The sequence below is a fragment of the Bos grunniens genome, chromosome 5 (assembly GCF_055505025.1).
Source record: "Bos grunniens cultivar Pamir isolate PY7600 chromosome 5, Bosgru_T2T1.0, whole genome shotgun sequence".
In the NCBI taxonomy this organism is placed as follows: Eukaryota; Metazoa; Chordata; class Mammalia; order Artiodactyla; family Bovidae; genus Bos; species Bos grunniens.
In genome coordinates, this window is record NC_141169.1 from 121,309,179 (window position 1) to 121,325,976 (window position 16,798).

A 16,798-nucleotide genomic window follows, 5' to 3' on the forward strand; every position below is an offset into this window, starting at 1 on the left:
GGGTGGGAAACCAAGTTAGACTCTCTCCTCCTACCTGAGAAGTTTTACATTCTCAGGGCTCACTCTCACAAGGCATACAGCTAAACTTGTATTGGGAAATTTATCCTAGGTCATGATTTGACTTAAAGAGAACAGAAAGAGAAACTTGAAGCCTTGAAGTCAAGAGGATTTGGCTTATTAATATTGTTTAAAATATGCATATATATTTATATAAATAGGCACATTTACATTTATTTGCTGGTTGGTACTTTTGATAGTTGATGATTGCTTCTTTGGTGATTTTATTTGGCCTGTGTGGTCACTGGAAAAATTGAGCAAGAGCCTTCCCAGGGGCAACAGAGGCTAAAGATTTATGGGTTGGGCTTCATTTTAAATTTAACCTAAAGGGTAAGGTTGTGAGATTCATCCTGGTCTAAAATCATGTTACTTCTTTAAACAATATTTGTCTTAACCTGTCCTAGGGACACTATGACAAAATAGTTCTGTTGCTTATGCTTCAGGTAGAAAAATATTTTAGTGTTCTCAACTATTAGATTTGAATCCATGGGGCCAAGGACAAATTATTTACTTTAAGAAACTACAAAAGATAAACTTTACAAAACATTTTAATACTATTTAATCTGTGGTTGCTTATATGTTGATAAAAACATAACTTTATCAGCTGATAAATTGCTAAAGCAAGTTTTTATAAGATTTGATTGCCTCCCAAATTAGACAACTATGCAGAATATTTATATAAAAACAGGCTTATAAAAAGAGGAAAATATGTGCAACTAAAATGAAGGGAAGAATAACCTAAAGGGAAAATAATGGACCTTATCGCAGTTCAAAGAATGCAATGTGGAAAAGCACCAAAGGGAGGGGATGTGGAATCATGCGCAGCAGAACCCTCATCCATGCCAAGCAGATGTGGGCTACATTTGTCTCATTTCTCTGAGGAAGAAAGTGCAAAAGCCTTCCAAGATGTGCAGCTGCTTGAATTCAATAGCTGAATGTATCAAACAAATTCAGTTTTACACAGAAAATTTCAAAGACAAATTTTAAAAATCATCAAAGCTAAGTTTTTTTGTGACTTGTTTCAATATAAATACCTGTCAACCTCATCTCTACAGTGAGAGAGCATTTTTTTAAATACAACACTATTACCTTAGTAATATCAACTTAATTATTATTACTTAATAACTTAAGCCAAAGCCTTTGACTGTGTGGATAAGAACAAACTGCGTAAAATTCTTAAAGAGCTGGGAATACCAGACCACTTTACCTGCCTCCTGAGAAATCTGTATCCAGGTCAAGAAGCAAAGTTAGAACTGAACATGGAACAACAGACTGGTTCCAAATTGGGAAAGGAGTACGTCAAGGCTGTGTATGGTCACTCTGCTTATTTAACTTCTATGTAGAGTACAACATGAGAAATGCTGGACTGGATGAAGCACAAGCTGGAGTCAAGACTGCAGGGAGAAATAACAGTAACCTCAGATATGCAGATGACACCACCCTTACGGCAGAAAGAGGAACTAAAGAGCCTCTTGATGAAGGTGAAAGAGGAAAGTGAAAAAGCTGGCTTAAAACTCAACACTCAAAAAACGAAGATCATGGCATCTGGTCCCATCACTTCATGGCAAATAGATGGGGAAACAGTGGAAAGAGTGGGCTCCAAAATCGCTGCAGATGGTGACTGCAGCCATGAAATTAAAAGATGCTTGCTCCTTGGAAGAAAAGCTATGATCAACCTAGACAGCATATTAAAAAGCAGAGACATTATTTTGCCAACAAAGGCCCGTCTAGTCAAAGCTATGGTTTCTCCAGCAGTCACATATGGATGTGAGAGTTGGGCCAGAAAGAAAGCTGAGTGTTGAAAAATTGATGCTTTTGAATTGTGGTGTTGGAGAAGACTCTTGAGAGTCCCTTCAACTGCAAGGAGATCCAACCAGTCCATCCTAAAGGAAATCAGTCCTGTGTGTTCATTGGAAGGACTGATGCTAAAGCTGAAACTCCAATACTTTGGCCACCTGATGTGAAGAACTGACTCATTGGAAAAGACCCTGATGCTGAGAAAGATTGAAGGCAGGAGAAGAAGGGGACGACAGAGGATGAGATGGTTGGATGGCATCACCAACTTGATGGACATGAGTTTGAGCAAGCTTCGGGAGTTGGTGATGGACAGGGAAGCCTGGCGTGCTGCAGTCCATTGGGGTGACAAAGCCGGACGTGACTGAGGGACTGAACTGAACTGAACTGAACTGAATAACTTACTTACCTATCACCTTAATTATTGTTGGAATATTTGCCAAAAAGAGAGATTCCAGTGAATCTAAATAAAAATGCAGTACAAGCCTAGTTCCTTTGGCATACCATATAGTTTAGAATTAAATGTTAAAAATAGCAAAACACTAAAACCACAAAGTAGAGGAAAATATGTGACTGTTTTCACTGATCTTGAATTAGGGAAAGATTTTCTAAGCATTGAAGCAATGGGAATAAATCAGAAAGGAAAATATCAATACATTTTTACTACATAAGACTTCTGCTCGCTGAAGCTTCATATACAAAATTAAAGGAAAATGAAAAACTGGGAAAAATATTTCCTTCAATTTTGAACAAGCACCTAAGAGTCTTAATACAGAAAGAGCTCTTACAAATCAATAAGACATTCTCTCACAGAAATCAGCCATGTTCTTCTTGTTCTCAGTGCCAAGCTTGTGTTAAGGCCAGCTCCTTTTCAGCCTTTAGTTATGGAAAACCTGCCTAATTGGCCTTCCTGCTCCAGGCTTTCCTTTCTGAACCATCCCTCACACTGTTACCAGAGCTATCTTTCTGCAAGGCAACTGACTTCCTCGAAATTCCAAATGGCTCCCTATCACTTACATAAGAAAAGTAGACCTCTTTAACTTGGCATTGCATTAAAGACGTTTCTTCTCACCTTTCAGCCTCTTCTTTTATGGCCTGCCACCTTGTGAATGTCACGCCCTACTCTGACTTCTTGACTATGCCAATCTTTCCCTCACAGGCACACAGCCTTGACTATTTCTTTTCCTGGACAGCCCCTCTTCTCTGCTCACAGGACCGACCTCATCTGTCCAATCCCCACTCCTTCTCTAATGCTCTGCTTTATTCAAAGCCTCACTTGCCTTCCCAAGAAGTCTGCCTCTCCTCTCCTCCTTCCCCAGTACTTGGTGTACATCATTATTAGCATTTGCCGGATTATAGCTTTACCGTCGGAGAAGGCAATGGCACCCCCCTCCAGTACTCTTGCCTGGAAAATCCCATGGACGGAGGAGCCTGGTAGGCTGCAGTCCATGGGGTCGCTAAGAGTCGGACAGGACTGAGCGACTTCACTTTCACTTTTCACTTTCATGCATTGGAGAAGGAAATGGCAACCCACTCCAGTGTTCTTGCCTGGAGAATTCCAGGGATGGGGGAGCCTGGTGGGCTGCCGTCTATGGGGTCGCACAGAGTCGGACACGACTGAAGCGACAGCAGCAGCAACAGCTTTACCATAAAGTTAAGATGTGCTTTAAATTTATATGCTTAAATATAACTAGTCATCTTGATGTCTGTTACTGGTCCCTACTCACTTCTCAAGAAGGAGCATCTTTATTCAACTTTGTATTTTTAAAAAAGCACGTATATGTGCTCAGTAAATGGTATTAAATAAGAGAATATTTAATTAGATTGAAGCAATCAAACAACTTATAGTGGGAAATGAATTCTAGAACTTTTTATAAAGGTATATATAAAACTTTCAAGTATGTGGGCACAAAATTGAGAACATTTTTAAGTAGAAATTTTCTGAAGACTTGTAATAAGTGGAGATTACTTAAAAACTAATAATGTCTTTAAAAATAGTTTGTTTTCATTTAAGTAGAGTATTTGGGCACTCTAAAATTTGTTTCACATTGTGATTTTCTCTAGTAAAACAGGATCACACAATTTTAAGAATTACATATATTCCGAACTGGTAAAGAACAAATTAAATAAATTATAATTGTATCACTACCACTGCTAGTTACTGCTTACTGGAAACATGTTAAATAAAATAACAGACTAACATTCTTTTCCAAAAAATGGAGAAATTAGTTCAATTCTATTGCTGCTTCTGGAGAAGGAAATGGCAATCCACTCCAGTATTCTTGCCCAGGAAATCCCATGGACAGAGGAGCCTGGCGGGCTACAGTCCATGGTGTCACAAAGAGTTGGACATGACTGTGCGACTAACAATTTACTAGTTCTTCATGGTACTGTGTGCCCAGTTACAAAAGAAGTTATTATTTCTGCCCTCAAGAAGATAATAGTCCATTTGCTGGAATAAGATGCAAACACACAAAAATAATCAGAAAACAATTCAAGGCAATATCAGTGGTTAGCATAAAATCTTGTGGTATAGTAGCTACATGGTGAAGAAGTTGAAAAGTAGTCAGGGAAGACCTGATTGAGAAGGTACTTGATTTGAGCTTGGAAGTATAAGGAGGATTTGAGCTCTTGGAAAGGAGGAAGTTACCCTGCCTGGGAAAACATCCTACCTGAGATTTTTTCCATCTCTTCCAACAGCTTTTCCAAGTCTTTATTCAGGTCTGACAGCATTTTCAGCATGTTGTCATAGTTTCTTTCCCCAGGGTCAGGATCAGCCATCTAGGAAGTGCACAGAAAGAAGATGCAGTGAGACAGGTTCATGTTTCAATTCTGGCTCCACTACTCACAGCTGGGTACCCAAGCCAGAAAACTTACGTTGTCTTTAACTCCTCTTATCTTCCTGACCTAAAGAGTTAGTAGTATCTGACTCTTTGCAACCCCATGGACTGTAGCCCACCAGGCTCCTCTGTCCATAGAATTCTCCAGGCAAGAATGCTGGAGTGGGTAGCTATTTCCTTCTCCAGGGGATCTTCCTGCCCAGGGATTGAACCCTAGTCTCCTCCTTTGCAGGTGGATTTTTCACTCTCTGAGCCACAAGCAAAGCCCCTTTCTGACCTAAGGGGGTCACTAAAACTCACCAATTTCATTTTTTCATGGAATAAACATTAAATTATCTATGGGTCAGGAAAGATTGTGCTTTCTGAACTGAACTGAACTCTGCTCTTGTGGAGATCATAGCCTGATCCAACTCTTTGAAGTCTCTTCTATCAGTGCCTAACTTCCATTCTCCAAGGCTGCTGCTTTATTTATTTATTTTTTTTAAGGCTGCTGCTTTAATAGAGGTCCACTTCATTATCCACTATTGATTACAGCTTTACTGGGTGTCTACTAAGTGCTAGACATCTGCTGTGGTTATGGGGACACTGTAGTGTATCTGAGGATTCAAACAGACTGGATGCTGTCATGGAGTTTCCATTCTAGGGGCAGAGACTGAAAATAGCCAAGTTAACAGATTCATAAAGATACCTTGAGTTTGTGCCCACTGCTACAAAGAAAATAAAAAGGATGGTGTAATAAAGAAGACTTTTCAGAGGAGTGATACTTTGGCCTGTGAAGTCAGAGAAGTCCTTTCTAATGCAGTGACATTTGAGCTGCCACTTGAAAGATAAAAAGGAGTTGTCTTCTGAAGATCAAGGGGAGAAGTTCTAGACAGAGGGAATGGCTCAAGAAAAGGCAAGAGCCGCCCTAGTGTTTTTTAAGGGATAGAGAATGGGGCTGTGGAGAAGAGTGATAGAACACGAAGTCAACTAAATAGTCAAGAACTTTGCTTTTATTTTGAGAGTGAGGAAAAGCCACTGGAGATTGAGGGAGCAGGGGATTATGTTTTAAGCTAACAGCACACTTCAGCTGCTGTCTGGAAAATGGACTGCTGCAGGAGGTCGAGAGGAGGAAAGCGTGGGAAGATCTATTAGTCAAGAGAGCACTAAAGTGGTCTAAAGATGACAGCACTCGGATTTCAGTGATACTATCAATATTGAGAAGTGAAGTGTTCTGGTTAATTTGTGGAAGATGAGCCAACAGAATTGGGTAGAGGACTTATGTCAAGGTTTGCAGGGGCAAGTGGTGGGAAGAGAGAAATTAAAATGACCCCTAATTTTGATGAGAACAACTTGGTAGGTGGTGGTGTTGTTAATGGAAATGGGGAAGACCAGGAGAGGAGCAGATTAGAAGGTAGACCAGGTGCTCTATTTTTTTTAGGGGAGCTGCATGCGGGATCTTAGTGCCTCAATCAGGAAATGAACCCAGGCCCCTTGTAGGGGGAGTATGGAGTCTTAACTGTTGGCCCATCAGGGAATTTCCAGGTGCTCTATTTTGAACATGTTACTACTATGGGATGGCTATTGGTGGTGGTTTAATTGCTAAGTCATGTCCGACTCTTGCCAGCCCGTGGACTGTAGCCCGCCAGGCTCCTCTGTCCATGGGATTTTCCAAGCAAGAATACTGGAGTGGATTGCCATTTCCTTCTCCAGGGGATCTTCCCAACCCAGGAAATTGAACCCGGGTCTCTTCCATTGCAGGCGGATTCTTTACCGACTGAGCTATGAGGGAAGCCAGGCCTCCAATTGGAGATACAAATAGGCAGTTGAATACAACAGCCTGGAGTTCAGGAGATAGGCTGGAGCTGAAAATATAAAGCTTGGACCTAATGGTACAGGCTCTCTTCATTTTTCATTTGGACTGTTGTCCTCGAATTGTAACTGGTCTCCCTGCTTGCAGCTTCCTCATGTCCAATCTATTTTCCAGTTCACCCCCAGGGTGACCTTTCTTAACATGCAAAACGAACCATGTCATATTGCTTGAAACTCTTCAATAGCTCCTATTTCTTTCAGGATAAAATATAACCTCTTTACTACAGATATAAGATCCTTCATAATCTAACTCCTCACTGCCACTATTCTCATCTGGTTCCAAGATATGACCAAATAACTGAAAGCCTTAAGAGACCCAACATTTAATGAGATATTATTTAAAATTTACAAGAGTTGTGTATTTACAAGAGATGTAATGAAAAACTATCCATGAAACTAACACAAAACTCTGGAAAGTTAAAAAAGTCTACAGTTTTCTTACGAAACAGCTAAGTAAGTACAAAATGGAGTGAAATAATTCTATCATGTGGGTGGTTACAAAAACCTACACAAAAGCAAAGAAATAGGTAATGACATAATTCCTATCTAAGTTGTGTGGACTGCCTGCTCAATTCATTAAGTTATAAAGTTTCACTAACATTTTATCTATACATTCAACAGTTATTTATTGAGCATTATTTTAGATTCTGAAGATAAAGCACTGAGCAAAACTTTAAAATCCTTGGTCTCATGGAATTTATATTCTAGTGAGGAGAAGAAACAAATAAGATTAATAAGTGAAATAAATAAGAGGAGGGATAAGTGCTAAAGAAAAAAGTCAACCAGAAACGGAAGGTGGGAGAAAATATGTATACAGCAGTGACTGTTCTTTAGATAAGTGTGCAGGGAAAGGCTTTCCTGAAGTGATTTTGACTAGAGACCTGGAGGAAGTGAGAGGACGATGAGTCATACAGATATGTTGGGAAAGTGCATCCCAGGCAGAACAAATAGTAAAAGCAGAGGCCCTGAGCTGGGAGCCGACTGGATGAGTGGGAGGAAGAGCAACCAGGGTGGTATAGTTGGAACAGACAGAGTGAAAGGAATAGTAAGTAGAAAAGGTCAAAAAGCGGTGGGGCAAAACCGAGGTGGGCCTCACAGGCCAAGACTTTGACTTCTTCTTTGAGTGAGATGGGAGCCTGGAGGTTGATAATCTGATTTAGACGTTAATAAATCACTAGATTGAGAACAGTTTATATGCACATGGGTGGAGGCAGGGAGACCAGTTAAGAGGAGGTCATTGGAATAATGGAGGTGAGAGATGGTTGTCTGAGGAGGCCTTACAAATAGCTGAGAAACAGAAAAGAGAAGTTAAAGGCAAAGGAGAAATGGAAAGATATACTCATTTGAATGCAGAGTTCCAAAGAATAGCAAGGAGAGATAAGAAAGCCTTCCTCAGTGATCAATGCAAAGAAATAGAGGAAAACAATAGAATGGGAAAGACTAGAAATCTCTTCAAGAAAATTAGAGACACCAAGGGAATGTTTCATGCAAAGATGGACACAATAAAGGACAGAAATAGTATGGACCGAACAGAAGCAGAAGATATTAAGAAGAGGTGGCAAGAATACACAGAACTGTACAAAAAAGATCTTCATGATCCTGATAACCATGATGGTGTGATCACTCATCTAGAGCCAGACATCCTGGAATGAGAAGTCAAGTGGGCCTTAGGAAGCATCACTACGAACAAAGCTAGTGGAGGTGATGGAATTCCAGTTGAGCTCTTTCAAATCCTAAATGATGATGCTGTGAAAGTGCTGCACTCAATATGCCAGCAAATTTGGAAAACTCAACAGTGGCCATAGGACTGGAAAAGGTCCGTTTTCATTCCAATCCCAAAAAAGGACAATGCCAAAGAATGTTCAAACTACCACACAATTACACTCATCTCACACGCTAGCAAAGTAATGCTCAAAATTCTCCAAGCCAGGCTTCAACAGTACATGAACTGTGAACTTCCTGATGTTCAAGCTAGTTTTAGAAAAGGCAGAAGAACCAGAGATCAAATTGCCAACATCTGCTGGATCATAGAAAAAAGCAAGAGAATTCCAGAAAAACATCTACTTCTGCTTTATTAATTACATCAAAGCCTTTGACTGTGTAGATCACAATAAACTATGGCAAATTAGAAGGGAATACCAGACCACTTTACCTGCCTCCTGAGAAATCTGTATGCAGGTCAAGAAGCAACAGTTAGAACTGGATATGGGAACAACAGACTGGTTCTAAATTGGAAAATGAGTACGATGTTGTCACCCTGGTTATTTAACTTCTATGCAGAGTACATCATGCGAAATGCCAGGCTGGATGAAGCACAAGCTGGAATCAAGACTGCTGGGAGAAATATCAAGAAGCTCAGATACGCAGATGACACCACCCTTATGGCATAAAGCAAAGAAGAAATAAAGAGCCTTTTGATGAAAGTGAAAGAGGAAAGTGAAATAGCTGGCTTAAAACTCAACATTCAGAAAACTAAGATTATGGCATCCAGTCCCATCACTTCATGGGGAAACAATGGAAACAGTGAGAGACTTTATTTTCTTGGGTTCCAAAATCACTACAGATGGTGACTGAAGCCACGAAATTAAAAGACGCTTGTTCCTTGGAAGAAAAGCTATGACCAACCTAGACAGCATATTAAAAAGCAGAGATATTTCTTTGCCAACAAAGGTCTGTCTAGTCAAGGCTATGGTTTTTCCAGTAGTCATGTATGGATGTGAGAGTTGAACCATAAAGAAGGCTAAGTGCCGAAGAACTGATGCTTTCAAACTATGGTGCTGGTGTTGGAGAAAACTCTTGAGAGTCCCTTGAATTGCAAGGAGATCAAACCAGTCAATCCTAAAGGAAATCAGTCCTGACTATTCATTAGAAGGACTGATGCTGAAACTGAAACTCCAATACGTTGGTCGCCTCATGCGAAGAACTGACTCATTGGAAAAGACCCTGATTCTGGGAAAGACTTGAAGGCAGGAGAAGGGGATGACAGAGGATGAGATGGTTGGATGGCATCACTGACTCAATGGAAATGAGTTTGAGCAGGCTCTGGGAGTTGGTGATGGACAAGGAAGCCTGGCACGCTGCAGTCCATGGGGTCACAAAGAGTTGGACACGACTTAGCAACTCAACTGAACTGAACTGAGAAAATAATAGCTCAGATCAGCATAGGACTATGGAAATAGCATGAAGGAGGACCGGGGGAGGGCAGACAAGATTTGCTGATGAGTCAATGTGGAGTTAGGTACAATCCTAAGGCATTTGATTGGGCAACCAGAAATGGTGATGCCATTAACTGAGGTAGGGGAAGACTGGAAGAAGCTAGTTTGCATGGAAAAGAAATAATCCAGTTTTGAACATATTAAGATGCTCATGAGGCATCCAAGTGGGAATACTGAGTAGGCAGCTGAATAAATGAATTCAAGGGAGAGATAGAAATGTGGGAGTCATAAGCATATAGATGATATTTAAAGACATAAGAATGGGTGAGATCAAGGGAGAAAACACAGATGGAGAAGTGGCTCAACATCAAGACTGGGGAGATGCAAAGGAACCAGCCTAAAAGGCTGACGAAGAGGGGCCACAGAGGTAGGAGAAACAGGAGAGTAATGGTCTGGAAGCCAAGTGCAGACTATTAGAGAGTTACTGAACCCCAGCCAATGTCGTCTGATCATAATGAAATCTCAACAAGCTGAAAAGGCAACTCTAAAAAGTACAAGACAATGGGAACTACACTCAATATTTTGTAATAACCTATAAGGAAAGCAATCTGCAAATGGATATAAATATATGTACATAAAATTGAATCACTATGCTGTACACCTGAAACTAACATGATATTGTAAATCAATTATACTTTAATTTAAAAATAAATAAAAGTTAAAAATAAATAAAAGTATAAGATAATGAAACCCTAAAAATCATATGGGTGAATAATTATAATTCTGGGAAGAAAGGAAATTAAAATAAGAAATATTAAAAGCATAAAACTACAGGTTTGCCTCCTTGTCCAAAAGTAGAGTGCTTGTACAAAACCTTTCATAAACCAAAATGGCATAAGGCAAAGAAGCAATTACCTCAAGACATATGTTGCTAACAAATACACAAAATAAATCAAGATAAAGCATAGATGCTCACAGAGCTCGAAGCTGTGACACCTTGGTGCTGAGAAGCAGAGTGTAATTCCTGGGGAATGAGCTTGGTGTTACCACTCTCACTGTTTGGGGTGCACACTGTCTCTATATGACTTGTTGCAAAACAAAATCCTGGATGCTACTTCTATTTTTCACCTTTTTTTTTCCCCCATAAAAGAGAAAATCCTCTTCAGATTTCTCTTTGTTAGTGAAACAGGTACTGCTGTAGGTTTTTTATAAAAGTGAAGTGGTATAAAGTGAACCTTGCAAAGCAAGGGATACCTGTACTATGATTCTTTGATATTATATGCATTTGAATGTTTATGAGAATTTGGTCAGCTTTGTCATTGGAGTTTAAAATGTGAAACTGACTATGGCTTTAATTTTAAGTAAAAATCTTGGTAAGTTTATAGGAGTTTTAGGACATTTAAGGGAACTTGAGATTTACCATATTTATGAGTTTTATTTATGATTTTTATAAGAATATATAAGAAGGTAGGAAAATTTATTATTAAGACAATTGAGGTATTTAAAGAAATAGGATACATTAAGTTTATAATTTAAGTTTCAAATGGAACAAAAACATTAACTTATTATTAAAAATATGCTAGAGCTAGAATAAGATTAAAAATTTAGAATAAGATAGTCTTATTTAGAATAAGCAATCTAATAAATAATCTCATTTAGAATAAAATTTATAAACTAAGCTTAAATACTCAAGGAAGACTAGAATTTTAGATTAGTAACTTTAAAAAATAAATATTAATTTAAAAAATCAAAGTAAGCATTCACTTTACTGACAAAAGTCCATACAGTCAAAAGTATGGTTTTTCCAGTAGTCATGTACAGATGCGAGAGTTGGATCATAGAGAAGGCTGAGCACTGAAAAATGGATGCTTTTGAACTATGGTGCTGGAGAAGACTCTTGAGAGTTCCTTGGACTGTAAGGAGATCAAACTAGTCAATTCTAAAGGAAATCAACCCGACTATTCATTGCAAGGACTGTTGAAGGTGAAGCTCCAATACTTTGGCCACCTGATACAAAGAGCCAACTCATTAGAAAGACCCTAGTGATGGGAAAGATTGAAGCCAGAAGAGAAGGGAGCGACAGACGATGAGATGGTTAGCATCACTGACTCAATGGACATGAATTTGAGCAAATTCCAGGAGACAGTGGAGGATAGAAGAACGTGGTGAACTACAGTCCATGAGGGTGCAGAGAGTCAGACACGACTTAGCAACTGAATGACAACAACAAGCATTCAAACATTTCAAATATTCAAACAACAACATTCAAATTTTCTGTTTAAATAATGTCTTTGAAGTCACAAAAGCTCACACTTATCAGTATTGAGCCACATCCTCATATATATATCCTAGGCTTCAGTCATATTAAATACATAATTTTGCAAATGTGGGTACCTACCGTATGTCAAGCTGGTGGCTCAGAGGTTAAAGCGTTTGCCTGGAATGTGGGAGACCCGAGTTCGATCCCTGGGTCGGGAAGATCCCCTGGAGAAGGAAAATGGCAACCCACTCCAGTACTCTTGCCTGGAGAATCCCATGGAGGGAGGAGCCTGATAGGCTACAGTCCATGGGGTCGCAAAGAGTCGGACACGACTGAACAACTTCACTTTCACCATATGTCAAGCAGCACCACAAAAAGTAAGGATTAAAAAAATAAGTACACCATCTTGTCATCAAGGAAGTCAGTTTGGTAAAAAGAAACTTGTAAAGCAAGAGTCTACGAATTGCAATAGTCACTCAGTCAAATGTCCTTGCTCAGTTTCTCACCAAAGCCTTCTCCTATAAAAAGGCCATTATAGCCACGCCATTGAGAAAGCTGAACTCATCATGCTCTCTCTTGCCTTCATGCTTTTATCATTCTACTGTTTGAAATGTTAGATGGAAACTTAGTCTTGTCTGGGAGATAGAGCTCCATAGCACTACATTTTCTCCCAGTTGCCTCAGACAATGCAGTGGGTAGTTTGGAGAATGACTATCAGGATGACTGGTGCAATGGAGGCGAAGGGATGGGATGGAGAAGCTATTGAGTTCAATTTGGGGCAGCTTGAGTGTGTGGTGCTTATCAGGGATCCAAGCAGAGCTATTCAACAAACACCTGAAAAGTAGGATTAGAATCCTAGGAAGAGGTTAAGCTGAAAATAAAAGAATTGATAGTGGTTAAATCATGGGAAAAGATGAAATCATCCACAGTGAATATATAAAGGGAAAAGAGAAAATGGATTAGGAAGAAGCCCTTAAAAACATCAGCACTGGGACTTTCCTGATGGTCCAGTGGCTAAGATGCCACACTCCCAACACAGAGGGCACGGGTTCAATCCCTGGTCAAGAAACTAGATCCCACATGCTGCAACTATGACCTAGTGCAGACAAGTAAAACAAACAAAAAATCAGCACTTAAGAAGGAAAGAAGGATATAAAAGGCTCTGATAAGCAGTCAGAAGTGTAGTGAACTGGGGAGTGTGTACTTGAAGCCAACAGAAGAGAGGAGGAAAGGAGGAAAATTAATTCATGTAGTCAAAAAAAATTCATATTTATTGAATATCAGACATTGTTTTAGGTGCTTAGGGATATTTCACCAAACAAAACAGATAATAACTTGCCCTTGTGGAGTTTTCACTCTAGTCAAGAGAGACAGACAACTGGACTTCCCTAGTGGTCCAGTGGTTAAGAGCTTGCCTGCCAATGTAGGGGACACGGGTTCGATTCATGGTCATGGAAGATTCCACGTGCCAAGGGGCAAGTAAGCCTATGTGCCATAGCTACTGAGCCTGCACTCTATACAGTCTGAGAGCCTCAACTACTGAGCCCTCACACCACAACTGCTGAAGCCCACATGCTCTAGATCCCAAGTGCTACAACTAATGAAGCCTGAGAGCCCTAGAACCTATGCTCTACAACAAGAGAAGCCAATGCAATGAGAAGCCCACACACCAAAACGAGAGAGTAGCCTCCACTAGGCTGAAGACTAAGGAGAAAGGGTCATTGATGGTGCAGGGACTGGTCTCAGACAGGAAAAGTGTCACCTTAACCTATGAAGGTAAGGGAAGATAAAGAGATAAGGGTGCAGTATAGTAGGTAAGTGTCCAGGTAGTCCATGTTCAAAGTTGAAGTCTCTAGCTTGCCTATGGATGGCAATAAAAAAGTCCTCCCCCTCCAAGAATAGACTATCTTGGTTTGAGGAGAAGGATAAAGGTTTAGCAGAACTCTGTGCCTCACTAGAGGCACACAGACATGCAGCAGAGAAGCAGTGGTAGTATGACTGAGGTCACATGGCTGCATAGTATCCTCAGGATGAAGTGTAACTGGCCTGGGAGTTGAAACGTGGGGGTGGTGGAGGCACAAGTAAGCAGTGTGTAAGATGGAGGTGGATACAAAGCAGAGGCTTCAAGGGACATGGAGTTGAGGGGCAGGTAGACTGGGGGCTAGAGCATGAGGCCGCTAGAAGGATGGAGCCTGTGGGAAGAGTAACCTTGGATCTCAGAGGAGGGAAAAGTCTGGAAAGTAGATCCAGGAAAAGAGCTGAAGTGGAAGAAGAAGACCATGGGATTAAGGTCCATTCATTCCTTTCTGGGAGGTTGTCTAGGATGAGAGCAGGTTGAGGATGGGGAGGAGACCTGGGCCAGTGCCAAAGCCCAGGGGAATGAGGGTAATAGCCAACCGTGGGGGTTAGGTGGGCAGAGGGAAAGTGGGGCTGGGAAGGAACTGAGGGATCACCTTAGGGTGTGAAGGCATAGGGAATGTAGGTCCTGGGGACTGAGGAATTCAGAGGCATAAGAATTGCAAGGGCCTGGGACCTTGTTTGTGGTCTAAGGGTCTTGCCCAGTAAGAAGAGCTTTAATGGAATCTGGGAGCCTTGCTGGAGTGAGAAATGTGAGAGGATGAGAGGGGTACTTGGATCAGAGATTCTCTGTGGAGTGTGTGTGTGTGTGTGTGTGTGTGTGTGTGTGTGGTGGTGTGAACAGCATGGGAATAGAATGTGTGAGTAATGCTCTGGGCGGTGGTCCTCGGGAGTCTGGGACCACGCCTGGTGTGCAGATGTGAGGAATTCGAGCTGTGTGATGTGAGTCCAGGTGTGGGGTAATGGGTGAGCGGCTCACGCGTATGGAGTTCAGGGCGTGCAATTTGAGGATCTGCGGGAGGTGCGGGTGAGGGGCGGGGCTAGGTGAGGAGACCTCGGAGAGGGGCCGGCTGCGAGGGGCGAGGAGACCGGGTGAGGAGACACGGGTGAGGAGACCCTGTGAGGGGCCGGATGTGAGGGGTGAGGAGACAGGGTGAAGAGACCCAGGGTGAGGAGACACGGGTGAGGAGACCCTGTGAGGGGCCGGATGTGAGGGGCAAGGAGACAGGGTGAAGAGACCCAGGGTGAGGAGACATGGGTGAGGAGACTCAGGATGAGATGACCCAGGGTGAGAAGGCCGGGGTGAGGAATTGGTAGTTGCCACACCTTCGGTCTGGCGTCGGACGGTGAGCACCGTGTGGGATGCCATGGCTTGGGGGTTGGGGCACCAAGGGAGAGTACGGAATCCCCAGGCGGTCCGGCCCTTCTCACCTCCCACTTGCCTGCGTTCGGGTCCTGTTCAGCTACCTGCCACTGACGCCTGAGGCATGAGGCCTCTCCTCAGAGTGACGCCCCTCCCCTTTCCGTTACCAGACCGGCCCCTGGAGCTGATCTCTGGCTTTCATTGGCTGTCTCCTGGAGCGGAAGGGGCGGGGCTACGAGCACATGCCTACGCACGCCTGAGGCTGGTCCCAAGTCCTGGCCTTGAGGTCTCATTGGCCAGTCGCTGAGGGCGGAAGGAGCGGGGCTGCCCTGGCTGGTTGCACAAGTGGGTACATTTCAATGAGCGCCGAGCATGGATTGAGGGGTGGCTGAGGTTGAGGCACGGCAAACCTCAGATGAGAGGGGGACACCCCCGTTCTGATGCGAGTGTTTTCCTCCTTGCTCCTGATCGTAAGTCTGAGGACGCTGGGCAGTCTGCTTGACCACTGTGTCCCCAGTATACAGGAGGGCACTTGCTAGTAACCACTGTTGAGTGAGTAGTGAGTGCTCAAATATTTTTTCTCACAGCTACCATGCGCTGCCAACATTGTTACAACTGCCTCACAGAAGAGAGTGCTGAGGCTCAAGGAGATGAGGCAGGGGCCTAGCTCAGGCCCCATCTGGGAGGTTTGGGTACCGGTTCCAGCCACGGTCTGCCAGGTACCCTGGCCTCCAGGCAGTAAAGCACAGATCACCAAGCAAGGCCAAGTGAGAGTGCCACTCAACTCCAGAGGGGCTGTACATAAAGCTCTGGTCAAGAGGAGGCTAAAGAGATCACTGTGGCTCCTATAAGTCAGTCCAAGGAGATAGAGTTTGATGGGCACCTTAGGAGAGTGGTAAGCCTAAGAGTGACAAGGTGAAGGGGTCACTCAGGCTGCTGGAGGGAGAGTAGAAATGGAGCAGCTGTTGCTGTTTGGGTCCATGATGATGGAGGTAGGCACAGGGGAGGGGGTGGTCATGGTGGAGGGAAATACAGAGTCAGAGCCATTTAGAAGATTGACTTGACAAGGCTTGGTAATGTGGGAAATGAGGGAGAAAGAAGGGATGGATGAGGAGCTGCAGAGTGATACCACTGGCTCAGATGGGGAAGAGTGGCAGAGAAGGCAGTTTAGGAGGTTGTTAACTTCAGTTTTGAATACCTTGAACTCTGAGATCCCTGACAAACCTGCGACCCACTCTCAGGGATTCTGATCCTTAGCAGAGTAGGAAACACATCTAGAGTTGAGCCAGACAGTTCTGGGCACAGAGTAAGGACACGTCTCTTTCTTGAGTCCTCTGTCTGGGCCACATCCCCTTTCCAGGCTGCCAGGTTCCTGCCCCTTCTTAACCGGGTTCTCTGGCTGTTCCTTCCTGCACACTTCCAATCGCTCCACCATTTCCTCAGACTTTCTAGACTGATTTCTGTTATAGCATCCCAGAAAAACATGAATCAGGAATAGCTCTGAGGGGTAATGAAGACAGCTTCAGGGAAGGAGTTTACCAGCCTGAGAAAGGGGACAGGATTCCAGACAGGAGGTTCAGTAAGGGCAAAGGTGTGGATGTGCCTGCCTCCTTTAGAAATG

General features: G+C 42.6%; 1 protein-coding gene across 3 annotated transcripts in view; it reads right to left on the reverse strand.

The window, feature by feature from the left end:
* The window catches only part of LOC147373323 (carnitine O-palmitoyltransferase 1, muscle isoform), a 42,451-nt gene that overhangs the window by 14,750 nt on the left and 10,903 nt on the right, over positions 1–16,798 (reverse strand). Inside the window, exons 1-3 of one of the 3 annotated variants that reach the window (XM_086403534.1) lie at positions 15,246–15,321; positions 12,096–12,181; positions 4,524–4,632 (exon numbers count right to left, since the gene is read on the reverse strand). In XM_086403534.1, coding sequence (XP_086259660.1) covers positions 4,524–4,632 — 109 coding nt within the window. In that variant the 5' untranslated portion in view covers positions 12,096–12,181; positions 15,246–15,321. Of the gene's footprint in view, positions 1–4,523; positions 4,633–12,095; positions 12,182–15,245; positions 15,322–16,798 lie in introns of those variants that run through there. The other 2 variants (XM_086403533.1, XM_086403530.1) reach the window with 2 other exon arrangements.